At 39.3% G+C, this 24,750-nt stretch overlaps 1 protein-coding gene across 1 annotated transcript in view; it reads left to right on the forward strand.

Annotated features, from left to right (window-relative positions):
• DTNB (dystrobrevin beta) overlaps positions 1–24,750 on the forward strand; it is a 225,735-nt gene that overhangs the window by 170,778 nt on the left and 30,207 nt on the right. The window contains exons 12-15 of the mRNA XM_069495024.1: positions 923–1,010; positions 13,089–13,174; positions 14,028–14,141; positions 19,551–19,647. Coding sequence (XP_069351125.1) covers positions 923–1,010; positions 13,089–13,174; positions 14,028–14,141; positions 19,551–19,647 — 385 coding nt within the window. The remainder of the gene's footprint in view (positions 1–922; positions 1,011–13,088; positions 13,175–14,027; positions 14,142–19,550; positions 19,648–24,750) is intronic.

The following is a 24,750-nucleotide window of genomic DNA, read 5'->3' on the forward strand; positions in this document are numbered from 1 at the left end:
ACAGCCACCTCTGATCAGTTGGTCATCATCATCATCACGATCACCTTAAACCATTTGCCAGTCTTAAACGAAGAGAATCATATAGCCATAGTCCCTATTAATCTAGGACTGCCTTGATATAGATAAATAGCACTTGACATAACATACTAAATTAGTGAGTTATTTCAGAATCAGTGAAAGGTTCCATATTAACATCTAGTGTACACAGAGCAAGCCTGCTACTCAAGAACTCTTCTTTCATCTAGGTGCCACATTATCTGATGTTCCATCTGAGGGAATCTTTAAATTTTTAGAGTGCTGATACTCTTGCTAAAGAGTAATGGATTAAGCTAATTCACTCTAAGATGGGGCTATAGTTGTAGAATAAGCATAGCAAAAAACAAGAAAGAAGCATTAAGAGGGAATCTTTGATACCATGGAATCTTCTCCAACTGTAAAATATGTTTGGCTTGCCCTGGCCAGGGTTCCCGACTTCTCCTCAGCCAGGGTTAAGTATACTTTTTCTCAGCCCTCTGTTTTTCATGATGCTTTAGTTTTCTCTTGGTCTTTTTGAATTCAAGATCTAAGTCTAAAAAGTCTAAGTGTAGGTCTAAAATGTTTTCAAAACATTTGGTTAGAAATCCCTGTCCCAGACTTTGTGGGTACCCTGTCTTTTCTTGGCCCTTCCATTAAAAAAGAAGTACCCCCTTTAATGGTGGGGTAGCAGTGGGGATGTGCTGCTGAAGAGGAATGACACGTGTGGCCTCATCATTTCTCTAAATCCCCTTTTATCTCAGAAGAATATTAATACCTATGACCCAAGCCTCCATTTCTTTTGTTATCACTCTTTTTTACAAGCTTTTCTTCATCCATTCTTTCTAAGAATGGAGCATGGATAGGGGATGTTTAATAGATACCTGTTGAATTTTTATTTCCTTGGCAGTGTTCTGGATAGTCCTAGTCGACTGGATGAGGAACACCGGCTTATAGCTCGCTATGCTGCCCGGCTGGCTGCAGAAGCAGGAAACATGGTAAGTAAAGAGAGGATCCTAGCAGAGTAGCAGAAATTAGCATTACTTTAATATGCAAATGGTAGGGGGATAGTAAACATGAAGTTCAGGAGAGTGGGTACCTCAGGGACAAGAGGAAGAGGGGAATATGTTTAGAGAGGAGATTGAAGGGCCCTTTTGTGTTCTCTTTGTTTAAAAAATGAATCAAGAAAAATCAAAGAGTCAGAATTTAGTTCTTTAAAAAGATCAATAAAATTAATAAACTCCTAGCAATACTGATAAGTAAAAAAAGGAGAAAATCCAAATTACCGATATCAGGAATGAAAGAAGGGATATCACTATAGATCCTGCAGGCGTTAAAAGGATGAGAAGGGAATATTATGAACAACTTTTTCCCAATAAATTTGACAACCTTGATAACTTCAATTTAGACAAATTCCTTGAAAGACACAAATTACTAAAACTGACCACAAGAAGAGATAAAAAATCAAATAGTTCTATGTCTGTTGAAGAAATTGAATTCAGGCTTGGTGCAGTGGCTTACTCTTATGCCTGTAATCCTAGCACTCTGGGAGGCTGAGGCAGGAGGATTGCTTGAGCCCAGGAGTTTGGAGTTGCAGTGAGCTCTGATGAAACCACTGCACTCTAGCCAGGCGACAGAGTGAGACTCTGTCTCAACAAAAAATAAATAAAATACTATATCAAAAGGAAGTAACTAAAAGGAGAAATAAAGAACCTTTCTAACAAGAACTGAGAAAGGTCACAGTAAGATTTATACTAAAAAAATAATTCTTATAGGTGATATTTGTTGACTATTTACTCTATGCCAGTCATTATTCTAAGTGCTTTGCATAGATTAGCTAACTTATTATTCAAAACAATCTTGTGAGGAAATTAAGCCTCAGAGAGACAAAGGCACTACTCAGGGTTACATGGTTTGTAAGTGGTCAAGCTGAGGCTGGAATAGTATTCTGTCTCCTAACTACTGAGATTTAACTACTGAAGGTTGTAGTTCAGGAGGAAAGGTATTAAACCTAGAAACAAAGAGTGAGATGGAAGGAGGAATGATCTGAAGCCAAAACAAGGGACTGTGCCAGCATTAACCACATAAAGAGAATGGAGTGTGTGCCCAGTTGGGTATTTCAGCATATGTAAAGGCCCTGAGGTTGGGGGTCACATGACCTGAAGATGGCACCGTGGCCAGAGCACAATAGAACACAACACTCGAATGAAGAGAGGCACGCCAGCTCGTGCAGGGCCATGTTTTACAAACCCAGAATGTCAGCTTTAGAAATGTGTATTAATTTATGTTTACTTCTTCATAGGGAAATAGAGTTATGAAAGCTGCAAATGGGGATTCTCGCTTTGTTTCTCCTCCCCCCCCCAAAAAGTAATTTATCCCCTTGGGTTTGTTTAAATTTCAAAATCCTTTTCTTGAGAATCTCATGTCAGCTCACATATCTGACTCTAACATCATAACTCTAAAGGTTAGTGAAGTGGAACAGACTAGAAAAAAAAGTCTGAGAAAGAGAAAGGAAAGCACTATTTGATTAAACTTTACACATGTCCTCAGTCACAACTGTTCAAGTTATTTTAGAAATTAAAATGTATAAATTTGTTGAGATAGGCCATGCTGTGATTGAATTTTTAAAATTAAGTATATGTAATGCCTTATCTGGTCTCATTGACTTTGTATGGTACTTTTTCAATATTCTAAATGAAAGAGCTTCAAAGTCATTTGACCTTGAAAAAAAGATTCCAGTACTCTAGTACTGCAAACAGGATGAGTTTCTTTATACCTGATAGTTTCTGATGCCAGTTCTTTTATTCTTACAAAAATGATCATTGATAGAATGATCTTGAGCACGAATACTGATATAGTCCTTTCATCTTCAGTTTATTTTGCAAAATGTAGTTATCTTTTAAATATTGGATCTCAAAGGATTCTTCTTGACTAAGATTCATGTTAAACAGAAGACTACTAATCCCCTAATCTCACACTGATACAAGTGCTTTGCATAAAGTGGGTGTAGTGTTCACAAGAATTTATTTATAGCCTTCCAGATAAGCTTGATTTTTTTCAAAAACCTTCTTCCACACCATCACATCACTTGAGCAGCCAGCAGTGCACCCTGTAGAGTGCCACAGCTTCTCCCTAGGTGGGAGCATGGCCATGGAAACCTCTTCAGGCTGACCTTTGAAGAAAGACATTTTAGGTTGCTTACATGAGCCAGGAGAGCTAATTTGTTTTCCTGAAGTGCCAAAGTTCCTTTAAAAAAAAAAAAACCAGAAATGTGTGGTAAATCACTATAGTAACAGCAAATTCATAAAGCTTCATCACAAACATCACCAGCATTGGATGTGATCAGATATTTGGTTTACCTTTAAGGTAGTTTTTTTTTTTTTGTTCTTTATGAAAACATTTAAAACTCATTATGGGAAAACTTGGAAAAAAGGTGAAAGAAAGGAGAAACCATCACCCATTGTCACATTACCTCACACTTGCACGTTTCTGAGAAGCCTTCTTTCAGAGAGTGGGGCCCCGGCCTTCACAGCCCCTTCATCTTCTGGATCATGTTCCAGCTTATCCTTCTGGCATGCACCATCCCAGAGGTATCCTCAGAGCTTCCTGGTATTAAAGATCAACAGTATTCTGTGGTGTTTTGTACACATTCAGTGACTCCAAACCGCACCCCCAGAATAGTCATTGTTAAACCTGGCCACATATTACGATCATGTATGAAGCATTTTATAAAAACATGCAGATCCTTGGCTTTGCCTCAGACCTACTGAATCAGAATCTCTGGAGTCAGGGCCCATCGATCGTTATTGAAAAAAAGAAAGAAAAGAAAACTCCCAGATTTATGATTTACAGTTAGCTCGGGAACCACAGCCTTAACCAACATTATTGCATTTTTGAGAAAGAGAGTAATAATCCATAGCCCTCCAGTTAGCCCAAGTAAGTTGGATGATGGGCAGACTGCCGCTGAGATGTGAAGAAAGCCTAGTTGATACCAGGCACATCTCTTTGGGACGCATCCTGCCGAGTTCATACAGATGGGAGCCTCCAGTCTCTTTTGGGGAGGCTCCCCAAATGCATACTGCTGGCTTATAGTTTGCTGACTGTGTCAGCTTTCCATGGTTTGATATCATTTTCCCAATTTGACTCAAAGGGGCCTTGTTTCTTATCCTGTATTTTTTAGATGTGTCTCCATTTCATTAAAGATGATGGAGCTCTGAGTGCATGCTCGTGTAACAGGGAGAGTTAGAGACATGTTATCCTTCTTAGGATTAAAGGGACTTCAACACCTTATTCTCACGCAATAGGAAATGGGTCTCCCTCTTGGGTGTCTTTATTCTCAAATATTAAAGCTTTACCTCCTAAAATAAGGCCCTCTGATCCCTGACATTTTTTGCCCCTCATTGCTCTGGCCTTAATTATCTTTCCACTCAACAGTTGCATTCATTGTTATGGTACTTGATTATTATTTAACTTTTAGATGATCTCTCATCTTTTGTCTCCTAAACTCATCCAGCTTATATTTCTATGGCATTTAAGAAGTCTTTCCCTTCCAGAGGTTACCCTGCCTAAATACTTTGACCTAATAATAAAATTAGAAGTAATAGCTACCATTTTGAGAGCCATTTATATTTATGACCTTGTGCTGGATGTTTTAGAAACATTATAGGTAGGTTCTCACAGCAACTCTGGAAAATAGGTAGGATTTCTAATGTGACTTTACAAACGAGGAAACTGAGGCATAGGTTAAATTACCTTGCCCCAGGTCCCCCAGCTAGACTTGAGATTCAGATACAGGTCATGTGACTTTATATATGGGTGTAGTTTCCTTAAATACTCCTCTAAGGTCACTTTCCATATTTACAGTCAATTAGATACACGCAACTGGTGTTTGACTTATACATAACCAGTGTTTTTGGTATTTGGTGTTAAGTAAATTGGTCTGCCTTAGATGTGTAGGAAATGTTCTATAGTGCCCCAGTTTTGTCTGTTTTGACACAAAGGTAAAGAACTCTGGTTGCTTAGAGCACTGCTTCCAGCCTTGGCTGCACATTGAAATCACCTAAGAAGTTTTAAATACTACTAATGTCTGAGCCTACTTCTAGAGATCAGTTTAATTGGTCTTGAACAATAGAGCCTGGGTGCTGAGATTTTTAAAACTCTCCAGGTGATTGTAATGTGTGGCCAGATTGATAACCACTGACTGAGAGCAATGTTTCTAAACTTGGGATAAGCCACAATCCCCTTAGCTGAGAGCTGTTAGTTTTAGAGGGCACAAGGCAATCATGTTAGTTTCTCTATTATCCCTCGAGTTCCTCTCCATAGTCTGCCCCTGGCTGAAGCACTTGTACTTTTACTCTTTCTTGCCACATTTTGCCCTTCAGAAGGCCTCTCATGAGCTCACCTTGGACTAAAATATACTAAATGTTGTTGAGACTTTAGTTGAGCTTACCAAATAAAAGCTACATCTCTGAGCTTATTTTAAAAGTTCAAAAATCTAAATCCTGAAGTTTCCTTGATTTCTGAAACCTGGTTGGTCTGGAATAGGTTGAGGGGGAAAAAATCTATTGAGGAAAAAAATCTGTTTAGGAAAAAGCTGAAAAGGTGCATGTCATCATCTTCCTAGCCAGAATGCAGATTAAATACCATCTCTATCCTAACTTTCTAGGAAACCTTATTTTCATTTTCACAGCTTAGCAATGCCTATTATTGTTGTGGTATGCCTATGATGCCTAAGTGTCTTTGAAGAAAATATTTCTGGTTCTTTCATAGGATTTAGGTTTCACTGATTAAAAATAACTCTGGCTTTGAATTTGATATAGGCTTGCAACTTTTCAGTTTTGTAAGTTTTGTTAAGGCCTTGATAAATTTTTTATTACTTCAGAGATGATCAAGAAACTTCTTGAAAGAACAAATTCTACTTAGTGATACGAGACCTACATGAAGGAATTGATTGGATACTCCCAGACTTCCCCATTCTCCACTGCCCTAACACATGATATTGAGTTGCTAATGTCCACATTTGTCACCAGAAATAATTCATTATCACATGACATTGCCTCATTAAAGTTGTCGCATAACTTTACCAAATAGGTTATATAACAGAGATGAAGTCACTGGTATAGAATAATATTCAGAATGTGTCATTAGAAAATCACAGTAAGCAAAATATTTTTTATGTTGTTGAATAAAAGAATATTGAGAGAATTAAACCCAGGATCTGGAAGCAAGTGAATTATCTCTATGATACCTATGAGTAATGCTACTTTTGCTGACACTGCCAGATTGCAGGGCAACCATGAGTCCATCCCTAGGGCTATTCTGAGCTCCTTGGGAAATGGTCCCAACTGGGTTTTTCCAGTAAACCTTAGTTTAATACAGAGTTGCCTCAGAATGTTCACTAGTAGTTTACGCTGGCTCTGGATTCTCAGGAAAGGTTCAAAGAATAGGCCTGTTACATGTGTAGTTTCATTTTAAGGATGAAAGAAATACGTTTTGTGAAGTAATCATTGAATTGAAGTTTCACAACTGTCCTTCCACATGAATCAGCAACAGTTCGGAATCTGGGAATCAGTTGACTTGCCTTGGGGTCTTCTAGATTGGAGGAAAGAGGGAGGCCCCTAGTGGAATGACTTGGTGCTCAGTAGAAGTTCTCTCATCTGAACCAGAGGGTGGTCAGCTAATCAAAAACTAGTTTAAGGGCCGGGTGCGGTGGCTCACGCCTGTAATCCTAGCACTCTGGGAGGCCGAGGCGGGTGGATCGCTCAAGGTCAGGAGTTCGAGACCAGCCTGAGCAAGAGCGAGACCCCGTCTCTACTAAAAATAGAAAGAAATTATCTGGCCAACTAAAATATATATATAGAAAAAATTAGCTGGGCATGGTGGTGCATGCCTGTAGTCCCAGCTACTTGGGAGGCTGAGGCAGTAGGATTGCTTGAGCCCAGGAGTTTGAGGTTGCTGTGAGCTAGGCTGACGCCACGGCACTCACTCTAGCCCGGGCAACAGAGTGAGACTCTGTCTCAAAAAAAAAAAAAAAAAAAAACTAGTTTAAAATATTTAAGGAGATGTCTACTGAAGTGTGTAGGGGTAAATTGACATTGCAGTTTTCAAGAATTTGTATAAAAATACTTCAGCAAAGAAAAAGAAGATACAGAGTAGATGAAGCAAATGTGTCAAAAATCTTTATGGGGTGGGGAGAGGGGATGGGTGTATACCTACATGATGAGTGCGTTGCGCACCATCTGGGGAATGGACATGCTTGAAGTTCTGACTCATGGGGATGGGCGGGACATGGGCAATATATATAACCTGAACTTTTGTACCCCCGTAATAAACTGAAATAAAAAAATAAATCTTTATAACTATTGAAGCTAGTTTGAGTATATGGAAATATATTTTTTCTCCTTTTGTCTATGTTTAAAACGTTCATAATACATTTTTGAGTTAAAATAGGGAATCATAAAAATGATACATATATCCTTTAACATTTCTTTGTATCTAGTCATGCATATTTTGATGTGGGACCAAGCCCATGCATGAGTTTAGGTCCTCTGGAGCTCCAAGTCGTCTCCTCTGCATGAGATGCTGTCACATGATGCAAGTGCAGCTTCCATTTTCAGTCCTTTACAGTGGAATGAGAACTTAAAACTCTTGTGATACATGGGTACAGAATTCCTCTTTATAATTTTTCCAGATCTTTAAAGTTGTCTCACCTTCAACTAGTTCAGCAGTAGTTTATTTTAGAAGCTTATCTCTATTGAGTCTCCAACTCATTCAACTTGGTTTTCATACAAATAGCAACCCAGTTTTCATCCTCATATTTCATTGGCTGGCGTGATATTTAATTAAATTACATAATAACAAGTACAGGCCGGGCACGGTGGCTCATGCCTGTAATCCTAGCACTCTGGGAGGCTGAGGCGGGAGGATTGCTTGAGCTCAGGAGTTTGAGACCAGCCTGAGCAAGAGCTGGTCTTAGCCAAACAACTAAAAATAGAAAAAATTAGCCGGGCATGGTGGTGCGTGCCTGTAGTCCCAGCTACCCAGGAGGCTGAGGCAGGAGAATTGTTTGAGCCCAGGAGCTTGAGGTTGCTGTGAGCTAGGCTGACACCATGGCACTCTAGCCTAGGCAACGGATACTCTGTCTCAAAAAAACAAACAAAAAATACTAACAAGTACAACTTGGAACAAACAACTAATCTTGTCAAGCATGCAACTCAACTGATAGAAACAAACGTGTATGGGGAATACTAAAGTATAGGCTGCTAACCATGAACAAGGGCAGCAGGTACTGTTTTCCAGAGGGAGTGGAGACTTTCCAGTGTACCTGCTATGTTCACTAAGTAGAGGTCAGTTAAGAGACCTTCGCCTGTAGTTTTTTTCTGGGCCTCTGCTGCTCCAGTTGCTACAAGATCTGAATTGTTCATTGGGTCTGGGAGCTTCCTTGAGTTTTAGTGATGTGAACATGATGCTTTGACTACAGAGGTCCCAGGGTTTCCCCAAACCCCAGAACCATATGCCCTCCTTATGGGTAAGCTTCACAGTGTTTATTTATTTTTAGTTACTTATAGTTCTGGCTCTGATGCTTGTTAGATTTGTACACAGAAGGCATATAATAAGGTTATTAAATAAAATTTTATTTTGAGTTACTATAATCAACATTTCTAGAGCATTGTGCTTCCTCCTACATTATATCATTAAATCTTCTCCATATCACTGTCAGTAAATATTCCCATTTTACAGGCAAGAAAATGAAAAAATTAAAATAACTCAAGGTCATATGACCAGTAAGTAGCAAAGCTAGTATTCCTAACTAGTCTCTCTACTTCCATTCCTATTCCACTACGGGAAATTCTCCATTCAGTAGCCAAAGAAATATTGTTTGTTTGTTTTTCATAAACTTTATTTTAGAACAGTTACAGATTTACAGAAAAATTTCAAAGATAATTTAGAGTTCTTTATATTCCATACCCAGTTTCCCTTATAATTAACATCTTACATTAGAATGGTACATTCATTGCAATTAATGAACCAATACTGATACATTGTTATTAACTAAAGTCCATCCTTCATTCAGATTACCTTAGTTTTTGCCTAATGTCCTTTTTCTCTTCTAGGATGCCATTCAGGACACCACATTAAATTTAGTTGTCATGTCCTCTTAGGCTTCTCCTTGGCTGTGACAATTTCTCTGACTTGCCTTGTTTTTGATGACCTTGATAGTTTTGAGGAATACTAGTCAGATATATTGTAGACTGTTCCTTAATTAGGATTTGTCTGACATTTTTCTCTTGATTGGACTAGGGTTATGGGTGTGGGGGAGGAAGACGTAAAGTGCCCTTTTCATTATGCCATACCAGGGGTACAAATTGTTGAGATGATTTGTCACTGTCGTTTGTTGGCCTTGATCACCTGCCTGAGGCAGTGTTTTTCATATTTCTCCAACATAGTATGAAGTTACTCCTCCCCCTTTCCACACTATACTCTTTGGAAGGAAGTCACAATGCACAGGCCACACCTAAGGCCTGGGGAGTTAGGGAGTTAGGCTGTACCTCCTTGTGGCTGGATTCAAGTAATGTACATATATTATTTGGAATTCTTCTGTATGGGAAATCTGTCTGTTCTTCCCCATTTATTATTCAGTCATTTATTTTTATAAATGTAGAACAATGTTTTCAAAATATATAATCAGATTTCATACTCCTTTGCTCAAAATCCTACAGTGGCTTCACACTGTATTCAGAACGAAATGCAAACTCCTCTCTGTGGCTCAGGGACCTGTGTGATCTAGGCCCTGGCCTCATCTCCCCCTGCATCACCCACACTGTCACCATAGCTCATGCCCTAGACCTGGACATCCCAAGTCAGAGCAGCTGCAGGGCCTCGGCATTTGCCCTTCTTTCTGCCCAGTAGGCTCTGCCCTCAGATTCTCACCTGCTTTGCTTCCTCACTTCATTGCGTCTCTGAGAGACCTTTCATAACCTCCTCATTTGAAAAGTCTTCTGTCCTGATTCATTCTATTTCATTACCTATATTTCTTCATTGCATTTATCCCTGCTGATATCTATATTTATTTGGGTTTTTTTTTTTTTAATCTTTCTTTCAATGTAATGGAAGCTCCATGAGGGTGGGGACTGTGTCTTATTCACCTATGCACCCCTGGCTGCTAGAACAGTGCCTGGCACATAGCAGGAGCTCAGGAAATATTTGTTGAATAAGTGAATGCACAAACTATCTATTTTTGAAAGAAATCATCTTCAGGTCTCTTCTGGCCAAAGTATCCTATGTCTTTATGAGCTAATAATTCCCTTTCTGTCTTTTTCCCTTCAGTGTCCTGGAGGCATTTTAGAAAGGGAGACCTGGCTTTTTTTTTTTTTTTTTTCCTGAAGGAGCACTATGGTGTTTAAGATAGTAAATAAATAAAATCCTAAGTTTCTGTGTTATTTATATATACTTGAGGATGTTCAAAGTTTGATTAAGTGAAATAGGCCATCATTAGATCTCACCACTGGGGAGTTCTCTGTTATTATGTCCAGGTGGAGGGAGCTCAGCTCTGCTCTGGCCCCAGTGACTCCAGGTGGAACTGCTGCCTTAGGATGGAATTGCCCTCCACCCCCACTTCTTCGTACTTGAGCTGCCGTGCTTCTCGGAGCCAGAGAATCTTACCTGGTTAGGAATCTCTGTTGATAATAGAGACTTTTAATTTCTGTATTAACCTCCTCTATGGAAGATGCCTCAGCTTTGCAGTCAGACACTCAAAACTGGAAAGATTCATTAGACACTTCCAGTGAAATACCACAGGGTTTCTGTTTGTTTGCCATCAGCATGAAGCAGATTCCTTTCAGAGCTCATGTCATCATCTATAATTTTCCCTGGTCCAACTCTAATAAGGAGCCATTACTTTTAACTTTAGTTTTTTGGAATTGCAAACTCATCATTCACAGCCAGGTTCAGTCTCGAGCAAGCCATTTTTCTGCGGCTCAGCCCAGGCTCTCTCAGACTCTGAATACAATATAGAAATACAATACAACATGGCTGCCCATCCATGCTTCTCTGGAGAAAGAAAAATTATCTTGTTTTTACTTTTAAAAAAAATATTTGGCAATTTGGTAAAAGGCCTCCTACCCGGAATTTCTATGCTATTTTGCCCCTGCTTATTTAGAAAATGCCACATGAAAAGAATTACCAAATCTTCAAGCTCGAGACAGGAAGTAAGGTGTCTGCTTCATGGTAGATCATGTTTCCAGCAGAAGCAAGAAGATACAGAGTGAAACACAGCCGTGTCATAGCCCTCGGGGAAAGTTCTGAGAAGGTAACAGAGTGAAGCACAGCCGTGTCATGGCCCTCGGGGAGAGCTCTGAGAAGTTACAGAGTGAAGCACAGCCGTGTCATAGCCCTCGGACAGAGCTGCTCTTCTTGTTAGTAAAAAGGAAACGTCACTTGGTCATCCCTTTTCCTATTTTCTGTTAATTTGCTACCATATTCTTAAAGGAGTTAACAAGGGTCAGGTACATCAGTGGATATGTGAATCACAACCACATAATTTCTCCAAAAAAGATACACAAATGGCCAATAAGTACATGAAAGTATGCTCAACATATTAGTCATTAGGGAAATACAAATTGAATCCACAGTGAGATACTACTTCACACCGACTAGGATGACTGTGATCAAAAAGACAATACAAGTGTTGGCAAGGATGTGGAAAAAGTAAAACTTTCATGAATTGCTGTCAGGAATGTAAAATAACACAGCCACTTTGGAAACAGTTTGGCAATTTCTCAAAAGGCATTTACCATATGACCTGGCACTTTCACTCCTAAGTATATACCAAAGAGAAATAAAACCATCTCAACATAAATGTTCATAGCAGCACTATTCATAATAGCCAAAAAGTGGAAACAACCCAAATATTCAACTGTTGAATGGATAAATAAAATATGGTATATCTATAAAATGGAATATTATTCAGGCAAGAAAAATAATGAAATACTGTTACTTGCTACATGAATGAACTTTGAAAACATTTTGCTAGGTGAGAAAAGCCAAACAAAAATGGTCATATATGATTCCATTTATATGAAATATCCAGAATAGGCAAATCCATAGAGATAGAAAGTAGAATAGTGGATGTAGGGTAGGAAAGTGACTACTAATAGGCATAGAGTTTCTTTTTGGGGTGATGAATATATTGGGAATTAGATAGTGGTGATGATTTCACAACCTCAAATACACAAAAAAACACTGAATGGTACACTTTAAAAAGGTAGATTTTATGGTATACAAATTATATCTCAATTTTTTAAAAACTCACTATTAGGAACTTCACACCCACTAGGATGGTTAAAACCAAAAATACTATACCAGGTATTGGTGAAGATGTAGATAAATTGGAACCCTCATTCATTAGTGTGATTGTAAAATGGTACAGCCACTTTGGAAAACAGTTAGACAATTTCTCAAATGTTAAATGTAGACTTACCATATAACTCAGCAATTCCACTCCTAGGTATTTACCCAAGAGAAATGAAAACATGTATGGACACAAATACTTGAAAGTTCATAGACGCTGCATTTGTAATAACCAAAGCTGGAGACCATGGAATACTAGTCAGCAATAAAAAGGAAAGAACTACTGGTTCATGGAGCAACATAAATTAACCTCAAAAACCTTATGCTGGCCTTGAACTCCTGGCCTCAAGCGACCCTCCTAAGTGGAAAGTAGAAACCAAGGACTACATGTTGTATGATTCCATTTGTATGAAGTTTCCAGAAAAGGCAAAAATGTAGACAGAAAGCAAATCAGTGGCTGCCTGAGGTTGGGAGTGGGAGTGGCAGTTGACAACAAACCAGCATGAGGGAATTTTTTTTGTGGTGATGGAAAAATGTTCTAAAATTGGACTGTGGTGATTGGTTGCACAACTGTTTAAATTTACTAAGACTTGTTGAATTGTACACTTAAAATGGGTGGATTTATGGTATGTAAATTATACCTCAAAATCTGTTTTTAAAAAATCAGTCAGTCTAGGACTCTGGATATATTTGAAGCAGGAAAAAAAACTACTTTCTCCCCACTTTAGACTCGTCCTCCCACTGACTTGAGCTTTAACTTTGATGCCAACAAACAACAAAGACAGCTTATTGCCGAACTGGAAAACAAAAACAGGTAAGAAGCAGGGTCAAACCTGTTACTAATGTCCAGGATTATCATGTGAGTATCTGATTCTCTTCCTTGCCTACTACATGGCTTTTGACCATAAAGGAAGATCCTGCCTCAGTAAATGTAGGCCAGCCCAAGTCCACTAAATGCCCTGGATGCTAACTTGTATATATCTGCATGCTGTTGATTCTGGTAGTCCAAAACCGTGCTTACGTGCCTTGAGGTGTATTGTTTGTCCCAGGCTTCTTCCCACCCACCAGTACGTTCCCCTGTCGCAATTGCTTTCTCCACTCTCCTTCCTGGCAGCACTTTGCTCTATCCAGCCATCTTGTCCTGACCCATTATGCTATGTGTGACTGTCTGGTCTCTCATAACAAAGCCATTTAGAAACATGGAGACCAGACAGCACACTGTTATACCTGAAAGGTAGCAGCCAGGACAAGGGACCCAACCTAAAGTAACAAGCATAGGCTGTCAGTCAGTCAGAGGGCCAGGGCCAGGGAAGGCGGGATGGGAGAAGTCAGCACAGGGCCTGCATTAGGAGATTGCAAGTTCTCTTTTCCTTCCCCCAAAGAGAAACAGTAAATCAGCCATTCTGGTTGTCATTTTCCTTTTATGGAGATTTTTCAAGTTCTTGAGAAGAGCAGTTTTATGACCTTTCCTACCACAAAGGATTGTTTCATTCAGGGAATGTCAGGTGAAGCAGTATTGAGAAGGTGTCCATTTCACATCTTGGTCATCCGGAAGAAATCAGAGCAAGATTGGTAGAGGAGGCACTGCTAGAGGGAAAACCTCTAACAGGAACAAAGAGGGAGCTCTGAAGCCCTGTGCAGCCATCTTTCACTCATCCCTCCTCTAGAGAGATCCTGCAGGAGATTCAGCGCCTCCGCCTGGAACACGAGCAGGCTTCCCAGCCCACTCCTGAGAAGGCCCAGCAGAACCCCACGCTGCTGGCAGAGCTGCGGCTGCTGAGGTAAGTAGGGCTAGTGCACCACTGTCCCCAAACTGTAATCTACCACAGCGGGAGCTTCTCTCTCAGGAAAACAAACAAGTGGGGTAGAATCTGTTTATCAGTATACCTAGTCTTGTTAGAACAAAAATGGCTAAGAGTTCTACCCATTCTATTTTTGCTTCACATGCTTGGGTTCTATTATTAATCACTCTGAGAAAATCAGTCATCCTCACAGAACTAGGTAAATAACAGTGTCAGCTACAGGATAAGCAGAGCAGTGTTTATACTTCTGTGATTGCTTTAAGAAGACCATTGTACTGCAGTCCCTCTTCTTATCTTGCTAATTAATCTGACTTTAAAGACTCTTGGCAGGAATAATGCTTTCCCTTTCCTATTAGTATATTCTCCTGGCACTTCATAGTCAGAGCAGGACGCCACTGAAGGAGAAGGATGCTTCCTACGCTCATTCTCTGAGACATGAAACCAAGTGGGAATCCCTTGCACCGTGGCTATGGTAGCTTTCCACTTGTACATAAATATAAACTGTCTCAAGGATCAAGAAACTAAGGGCATAGGATGAACAGGGGTGGAGCAAGCAACTTCAGCTCCCAGTTTGATGCTGTTTTGGAAGGAGTGGGGATATCTTCCCAGAAGAACATAACATGAGCGTGAGCTGACCTGTTATTAGGGTCTTATGTCCTGTCAATCTTAGAAAGATGTGTGTGTACTCTTCTATAAGTAAAGACATTATGGAAACTAAGTTTAGTGACTTGATTCTCACCAGATCTCTAGATTTCCAAATAGCGAGTTCTTTCTGTTCAGGTCGATTTTTAATGTGTAGCTGAATATGAATTTTTTTTTTTTTTTAGCTCTTTCTTTAGCTTAGGTAATTTAGTTTCTCAACCATGATTTCTTTTCCTAGAGAATGGAGATTATTGTTTCTTCATAGGTGTCTTACTGTGTAGATTTATATCATCAATAATTAAGTAATTTAAACTATGCAGATGAAAATCATTAGTGGTATAGAGATTCCAGTCTCCTAAAAATTTATTTTAGTTTCCAAATTTAGTTGGGATGAAATATTGGTTGCTCTGTGATTCATAGCTGCACATTTGTGATATTAGTACAGTTCATGTCGTGCTAGGAAGGATGGGAAAATAAATGCTGCTAACTTAGGCAGAGTATAAGTCTAGAGTATCAGCATAAGATACACCTGTTGTCTGTCCCCACCTCAGCTCAGGCTCAAGTGACTATTTTTATATTTAGAAAAGAAAAAAAAAAGAACCCTGTCATCCTTAGTCAAACTACTAGTCTGTTGCTGGAACTGAGATTGCTAAAAGTGCTCAGGAAAGCTGGAAGGATCTAAAAAATATATTAATAAATTTAGTAGGCACAGGATGGAGTCTAGGGATATCACATAAGTCAGCAAGAAGCAGGAATTTAAGACCAAGGAGGGTCTACAGTTTGAGAAATCAAAGTATTTAATCTCAAAAGCAGCTTCTATATCACTGAAGAAGGGGGACTATTTAATAAGTGTGCTGGGACAGTTGTTTATGTATATGGGCAAACATACTGGCTTTCTACCTCACTAACATATGTAAACACCAGATAGATTAAACATGAATACAAAACTTTAAAACTTCTAGAAGAAAATGTAGAAGAATTTCTTTAGGATTTTGGAATAGAAAATAATTTCTCAAAATTACTAATCATGAAAGAAGTTGGGAAATTCATTTACATTAAGAACTTTTATCAAAAGACACATAAAAGACAGGATTCATTTATGGGTATGTGATATCCTTCTGGTTTTGATCAATATATATGAGTCCACTATAATTGACAATAAGTTAGGGTATACTTTAAAATAAGAGTGGAATTGGAATGTTCCTAACACAAACAAATGATAAATGCCTGAAGTGATGGATACCCCCATTACCCTGGTTTGAGTAGTTTACATTGTATGCCTGTATCAAAACATCACCTATGGCCGGGCGCGGTGGCTCACGCCTGTAATCCTAGCACTCTGGGAGGCCGAGGTGGGCGGATCGTTTGAGCTCAGGAGTTCGAGACCAGCCTGAGCAAGAGCGAGACCCCACCTCTACTAAAAATAGAAAGAAATCACATGGACAGCTAAAAATATATATAGAAAAAATTAGCCGGGCATGGTGGCGCATGCCTGTAGTCCCAGCTACTCGGGAGGCTGAGACAGGAGGATCACTTGAGCTCAGGAGTTTGAGGTTGCTGTGAGCTAGGCTGACGCCACGGCACTCACTCTAGCCTGGGCAACAGAGTGAGACTCTGTCTCAAAAAAAAAAAAAAAATCACCTATACCCTATAAAGTAATACAACTATTATGTACTCATAATAATTAAAAATAAAAAAATTAAGTATATATATATATATATATATATATGTACATGAGTCAAAAACTGCCAATACCCAGCTAGTACAATAAAACAAGATAGAGAATTTCATCCACAGGATTAATGATTATGACTCTTGACCACCATGGTTGTCTTTTCCCCCTTTATTATTTTTTAATGGCATGTTTGTTACAATAACATGTGTGACAAATGTATAAAGATACAAAGCATAATGATAAAATGAATACCTATAAACCTACATCCAATTGAGAACTGGTATATTGCTAAAACCATGTCATCTGTTTAAGTGCCCCTACCTTACCCCGTTTCCTGCTTCCACCTTCCCCACAGAGTGAACCTCTCTCCGAATTTGGTTTATCATTCCCTTGTTTTTTAAGCAGTATTATCACATTCTAATCCTATATAATAAAGTGTTTAGTTTTGCTTTTTGTTTTTTGAGCTGAATAGATATATAGTGTTCTTGGGCTTTTCCCCCCCTCAATTTACTATCTAGGATCCTTCCATGTTGTTGCATGTAGCTGTAGTTCATTCATTTTCACCTTGTATTATAATTGTGCATAGCACAGAAAAAGAATCCTGCATCCAGGCATAGGAGTTCAGGGAAGGAAGGCATCCTAGAAAATTGAATGAGTCTGGGCCGGGTATGGTGGCTCACACCTGTGATCCCAGCGCTTTGGGAGGCCAGGGAGGATTACTTGAGGCCAGGATTTCAAGATCAGCCTGGGCAACATAGTGCAACACCATCTCTACAAAAAAGTTTAAAAATTAACCAGGCATGGTGGCACATGCCTATAGTCCTAACTACTTGAGAGGCTGAGACAGGAGGATTCCCTGAGCCCAGGACTTCAAGATTACAGTGAACTATGATCAAGCCACTGCACTCCAGCCTGGGTGACACAGTGAGACCCTGTCTCAGAAAAGGAAATTAAGTCAGATCTTCCTTATCAAGTATATAACTGCACTGGAAATTTAGAGAGTATGAAGACTAGATCACGGTGAGTCTATCCTAAAAACTTATTATCTAATTTTGGAAATAAAACAAAATAATTTGGTAGTTAAATAGTATTATACAGTATTATACAATGTCAATAAGACAATGGATAAGAAAATTCTAGGTAGGGAAAGATATAATGGGGTGGGGAACCTGTAGCCTTGGGGCCACATGTGGCCTTCTGGATCCTTGAGTGTGGCCCATTGACTGAATCCAAACTTTGCAGAACAAATCCTTTTCATTGGAAATCCTAGGAGGGTTTCAAATCATGATTTTGTTAAGTTCAGTAGATGTTAACTGAGCACATACTGGATATTTTCTTCGTCTTTCAATACATGCAAGGATGAGTAAAGTTCATCCCTTGACCTCAAGGATTTTGCATCGTGGTAGGAATGGCTGCTATACGAAGTAAAGTAAATTAAGTGCCACAGAGAGCACTATATTGCTGTAGGAATTAATTAAGCTGGCCCTGCTGAAGTAATCAGGAGAAGCTTCCTGGAAAGAGTGATATTTGGGACAGACATTAAGGAATGAATAAGATTTGGAAGATTTGGGAATACCTGTGAGTCAAAATGATGGGGCCTGTTTAGGGAAAAGTGAACCATCAGCTGGAAGTCCCAGCACGGAAGGGAATAGGAGGTGAGGCACTAGGGATAAAAATGTAGATGGACTCTAGGGCAGTGCTCTCTGATAGAAATATAATGTGAGCAACATATGTCATTAACGATTTTCTAACAGCCACATTGAAACACTAAAAAGAAATAGGTGTTATTAATTTTAATACTATATTTTAGTTTATCTGCTATTTCCAAAATATTATCATTTCAACATGTAATCAGTATTAGAAAATGATTAAGATAACTTGCCTTCTTTTTTCCACAGTAAGTCTTTGAATTCCAGTGTGTGTATTACACCTACAGCACATCACAATTCAGACTAGCCACATTTCAGGTGCTTCATAGTCACGTGTGGCTAGTGGCTATTGTGTGGGACAGCACAGGTCTAGATTGTACAGGGCAAGGGTCAGTGATGCTAGAAATTCTGGTGAGATCATCACACAGAATGATGAAATGGACACCTTTGCTTTGAGCAGCATTTTAAATAAAGTTCATAGAACACTCTCACATCTATTATCTTATTTTGTCCTCAAAGTATTGCTGCTATTTGTTATTAGTCCCATTTTAGAAGAGAGAAAGTTGAGGGTGACTTGTCCAAGGTTGCATATTTAGTAAATGCTAGGGCCAGCACTAAACCTCAAGCTTCTTGATTTATATTCCACTGCTTTTCCTCACCCTAAAAGCTGAAGTCAGGATTAATCATGCTAGGAGACTGTTCCATGTGTGAGATAAGTAAGGAGCTCCTGGACAAAGTGAGAAAAGTGAGAATAGAAAAATAGGCATATAAATTTTCTAAGAAAGAATCATCTGCATTGAGTGACTGATTGAATATAGAATATAAAGAGGAAAGTATCAATGAGGACTGAGTTTTTCAGCCATGACACATGGAAGAAAAAATAGCAGAGAGAGGGAAATTGGGAAAGAGAATCATTTAGGAAGAAAAGTCTTAAGTCTGGTCTTGGACATATTAAACTAGAATAGATGACATGAAATCTGTCCTCAGGGAAAAATCACTTCTCTTAGGCACAGGGAGTCATCCCCATCTGTCACCCTTCTTGAATCTGATGTCTAGTGCTGAAAATACTGACTACTGAACCTTTTTTTCCCCTGGGCAATTTGATATAATTTCTCCACTATTAATTTAAATTGGATTAGTTTTATATAATTTTCTAAATAATACATTTTCCCTATATGACATGTATACTTTCCAAGGTACTTTTACCTATCATTCTCACAGTAGTATAGGAAAGCAGGCAAAACAGATAACACCATTTCATACAAGAAGTATCAGAGGTTAAATGGACTTGCTCAGCATCTCATAAACTGCTAAGTAGCAGAATCAGGTCTAAAACCCATTTCACCTGGCCTCTCAGACCCTTCTTTGAGGGTCCCTTTATCTTTGAAGTTTCATTTCTGATGGGCTTTTCCTCTGGGGCAGGCAAAGGAAGGATGAACTGGAGCAGAGGATGTCGGCACTGCAGGAGAGCCGGCGGGAGCTGATGGTGCAACTGGAAGGGCTGATGAAGCTGCTGAAGGTAAGAGCTTTACAAAAGAGCAAACTCACCCTTCCTCTGCCTTTTTGTTCTATCCAGGTTCTCAAGGGATTGGATGATGCCCACCCACATTGGTGAAGGCAGATCTTCTTTGCTCAGTCTGCTAATTCAAATGCCAGTCTCTTTAGAAATACCATCACAAACACACCCAGAAATAATGTTGTACCAGCTACCTGGCTATCTCCTAACCCAGTCAAGTCAACACATAAAAGTAACCATCACACAAACCAACCTGATCAAACCAATTCTAATCAATAACTTTACTATATTAGGAATAAGAGAGCATATTAGCTCTAGGTTTTGTATACTGGAGACCTGAATAAATCAAGAATAATTCAGTTCTATTTTTGTTAAAAAGTATATTACAGCCCCTACAGAAGCAGAAAAAGGCATGCTTGGCATTTGAATATCTTCACCTGAACGATTTTATTGGCACTGAAAAGAAATATTTACCTAGTTATGTAGTGGCAATACCAGAGCACTTGCTCGTGATGTTACTTTTTCAGGTCCTGTCTATCAATACTGAGAACCTACTGCATTTGGTAGTATGACACAGAGTTAACAGCCAGAATGAAAATCACAAAGTATGAAGTACCTCAAAAGCCAGGCTGAGGGGGTGAGTTTAATACTGTGATAAAAGGGAGCCATTGAAGGTTTTAAAAACAACAGTTTAGGAAAATATGCAGGACACATTAGAAAGGGGAAAAACTAAAGGATAGTAGGAGACTAATGTAATCCTCTAGGCCCAAGGTGACAAGGTCTTAACTAGAAGTGGTTAGCCCAAGAAAATATCAACTTGGTAAACCATCCCTTAATAATGAAGCTAGTGAGTATTAGCAACTTGGATAAATGCTGTATTTGTGTTTTAAACTGATTTTTGATTTGCTCAAGCCAATTATTTTTTTAATCTTTTTTTTTTTTTGAGACACAGTCTCCCTCTATTGCCCTAGGTAGAGTGCAGTGGCATCATCGTAGCTCACTACAACCTCAAACTCCTGGGCTCAAGTGATCCTCCTGCCTCAGCCTCCCTAGTAGCTGGGACTACAGGCATGTGCCACCATGGCTGGCTAATTTTCTATTTTTAGTAGAGATGGTCTCAGTCTTGCTCTTGCTCAGGCTGGTCTTGAACTCCTGGCCTCAGGCAATCCTCCCACCTTGGCCACTCAGAGAGCTAGGATTACAGGCATGAGCCACTGTGCCCAGCCAGCTTTTTTTAATCTTAAGCTGAGTTTTTTTTCTAGCTTTGGTCTTGGGTATTTGGGTTGTTTTGCGTGGACGTGTTTCTACATTAACCCTATTAGGATTTCTCCTCAGAAGTATTTTATGTCTAAATGGGTCTTGTTTAAAGAAATAAGGTTAAAAAAAAAAAACCTTATGCAAAAACCTGGCCCACATCCCTCTAATAATTGTCAAATATCCAGCTAAGCAACCCAGTCACCCACTCAAAACATTAGAAATATACTTAAACATATGTGGGCCTGTGTAACACCGGGAGCCATGTGTGGCTTTAAAAGCCCTCCTGTTGTGGAGCGTTAGTATACCTGCAAGACAGGAGATGATAGGGGATCCACTCACTCTTCTCTGGTTCAGACCTCCCTTTTAGAAAGATTCTGTCAAATCTCACTCAAGCACAGGTGTCCCAATGTGGTTTTTGTAAAAGGCAAAAGTGCATTTCCCCTACGTAATACAGCATACTTTGGGTTGCCTTAGCACTCGCTCAGAGCCCCATGCATACCACTGTGGCCTTGTAGCATACCACTGATGCTTGAATTCAGGGGCTAAACAGAATGAGCTAAGGCCTGGAAGTGTACTCCGAAACCCTGAGTTTCTTTTTATTTACAACTATTGTCTCGCAGTTAAAATTTCAGTAAAATAAACAGGATACTGCCATCCGTTTTATAGGATCCTCTGCCAGTTTCTTAAATGCCTTATCATTTTATACCCCTGACAGACTGAGGCCATTCAACTGGGAGGAAGGATTTGTACACATAAACCCAGAAATGTTGTCTTTTTATCCACCGAATAAAATTCACAGTTGAAAATCTCATGTCTTTAGTGTCCAGCTTCCTAAAAGAATTATAGCAACTTTATTTGTGTTTCATGTGCATTCCTAAAAAGTCATACATAGGAATCATTGACTTCTATGAAAATTCCAAAGATGTTTTCCTACTATTAAAAAAATATATTCATCAACCCATAAAAGTACCCTTTAGAATCCTGTTAATAATTTCAAAGAACTGTCCTGCTTTCATTGATGTTCAGTCTGCTAGCATTTAATTCTCTCATAAAACAACTGTAAGCAGTTAGTCAAATGGACAATCAAGCCACATGGTCTGGGACACTCATAAATTAAAATATATCACACATTAAATTTCTATTTCACAGGGAGTTCTTTCATTCTGCTTCAGTAAAATGTTACGTATTTTATCTTTTTATATAAGGAGTGGCTTGTTGTTTATTAATTCATTCAAGAAAATCTTAGTCCTTTTTTTGGAACAAGGCAGGGAAAAAATTAATCGTTTGTTTATTTCACAAAAAATACATTGAGTTTCTAAGTGTCATGTTCGGTATTTGGCATATAATGGTGACTAGACTCAATGCCTGTCACTAGGGGGTATCAGGGACCTTCTTCTTTGTTTTTTTAATGACATAATGTGGCTAACACTCAGGCATCCATGTTTCTGTGCATCTCTTTTCCTTACAGTTTCCTCTGATTATTGTGTAGGTAGATAACCTCTGCCTCAAACTTCTTATTTAATCTAGAAATGGTCAATATTGATGTTTCTAATTCATGTTCCCAATATTTTTCTACTTCATTTTCCATTTTCCTGATATTGCGTTACCAGATGAATTCTGCAGTTGTGAATTTCAACCTCATTTGCAAATGTTCACCTAGTTTGCATGTAAATTTTTATGTAGATAACTACAGTGGTTGGGCCATTGCTTTGGCCATCTCTCCAGACTTTCCCTGTGTGGAAGAGACTCATGTGTTTAGGTGACATAAGCAGTTCTAAATTTCCACTTTATAATTAAGGTATCATTACCCCTTTTAAATTAAATTGGCTATATCCCTGTCATCAGTCAGTGTTACTGACCCCAGATGACTAATTGAAAACACAAAGGTTCCAAGACCTTAGATTTTACCTGTTTACTGTTGACAGAGCCTCAAAGGCTTTATATAAATAACTTTTGTGAGTTTAAATTATACAACACCATCCTAGGCCACACTTTGCCAAAGTCCACCCTCTCTCAATGCAATACACACAGGAGGCCTCTAAGTCCAGAAAGCGCTGCCCTGGCCACTGTCCCCATCCTAACCTGACATGTGTGTCTACTACAAATTGTAATGATCTCATGTCTTTGCACAGAATCACCAAATGTGCAAGCATGAAACATTACTTTCTGCAATTTCTCTATTCTACTGAACCAAAGTGACGTCTCTTAATACCAAACCTGGGGAAAACAGTGAAAACAGGGAGGTGTCTGAGAAACAGTGCTAAGAAATTACATACTAGTCTTTTGACCTCAGATACAAGTTCAGCCTGTTAGGATTGCCCTTTCCCTCCCCAACCATCTCAATTTTCATGTTAACACTTAGTGCTGGCAATAAAAACACATTTTTAAATTGTTTTATAACTCTGCTATGGCTGTTTGCCTTGCCTAGTGAATGTAAGAGAAGCACCCTGTCCCACAGGGAAGTCTGGCTAGGAAGAGTAGATCACCTCCGAACTGTAAAACTCTTACCCCTTCTGACTGAGCTGTATGTGCCAGGTACAAAAGCAGAAGGGCTCTAACTCCTTGAGGCTGCCTGAACCAATGCGCAGGGCTCTCTGCCTGGGCTCCTGTGAGTTTAGCTTTGGTCAGGCATCCAGCAGCTGGCTTTGATTATGAAGAGCACCTTCCTGCGCTGAGTTGGAGTCTCTTCAAGAGATTTCTTGGTGCACATTTAATTTTTGGTCCATGTCTCTCCCTTGTAGGTATAACCCTCTCCCTTTTGTAATCCCTTCGGTTTCCTGAGCTCATTCTTGCCATTGCACCCAGATCTGCAGACTCTGTGAGAGCAGGAGCACTTAGCTAGTCCTAAGACTTCCCAGACATGTGTTTCCAATTTAAATAGAACCATTGTGCAGCCTTTAGATTTACATACGGAGCCAAAGAGCTGAGGCTCCCTGACCGTGGTGACACATGGTGAAGCACAGAGTGGCCAAGGAGCAAAGGACTGGGGAGAGAGAAACTCGAAAGTGTTTATCTCATCTTCTTTATGCTTTTTTCTACAGTGTCTGGTGGTGTGTTCATTTGGGCAGTCAACTGATATTAATAGTGAGCAAGTGCCTGCTCTATGTACCATCACTGTAAGGTTCTAAAAGACAGAGACCGTTTCTTTTTGTTTCCCATGCCTTATGCATAAGAAGTACTAAATAAATCTGTGTTTAATTAATGAAAAACTTTAGTCAAGAATTCTTTCTTGAAAGGCCTTCCAGGGTCCTGATGCATTTCCCTGTTATTGGGGGAGGTGAAAAAAATGACAAAACAGCCAGAAAGCAAGTGGAGGTGGGTGCAGTTGCAACACATTTAGTTGGGGGAGAGGACCGAATAAGAAAAGAACCTGTGGTCAGGGGAAATTGCTAGCTGGGAAAGTATTAGAGCAATGGTTCTGAAATTTGTATGCATCAGTATCAGCTGAAAGGTTGGTCACACTGTCCTACCCCTAGAGCTTCTATTTGGTAGGTCTGGGGTGAGGCACAAAGTTTGCACCTCTGACAAGTTTCCAGGTGATGCTGATGCTGCTAGTCAGTGTTCCACACTTTGAGAACCACTGGCCTAGATAAATGTACCTAAATAGATGTGAATATTGTGAATGGCAAAATAGAATGATTATTAAAATTTTAAGTCATGATTGAACTTCCTCTTTTGGTTTACCCTAAATAGTTGTGTTCTTAAACAGGTCAGGCACTCTAGGCCTCTTTTATCTATAAATAAGAAAGTTGGACTAGATGGTTTCTAAGGTTCTTTCCTTCCAATTATGGAAGTTAGCATTGAATTAATTGGGTGGGCTGAGGCTTGCCATTTTCTTTGTCCTGCTGA

This window comes from Eulemur rufifrons, chromosome 19 (assembly GCF_041146395.1).
Source record: "Eulemur rufifrons isolate Redbay chromosome 19, OSU_ERuf_1, whole genome shotgun sequence".
NCBI lineage: Eukaryota > Metazoa > Chordata > Mammalia > Primates > Lemuridae > Eulemur > Eulemur rufifrons.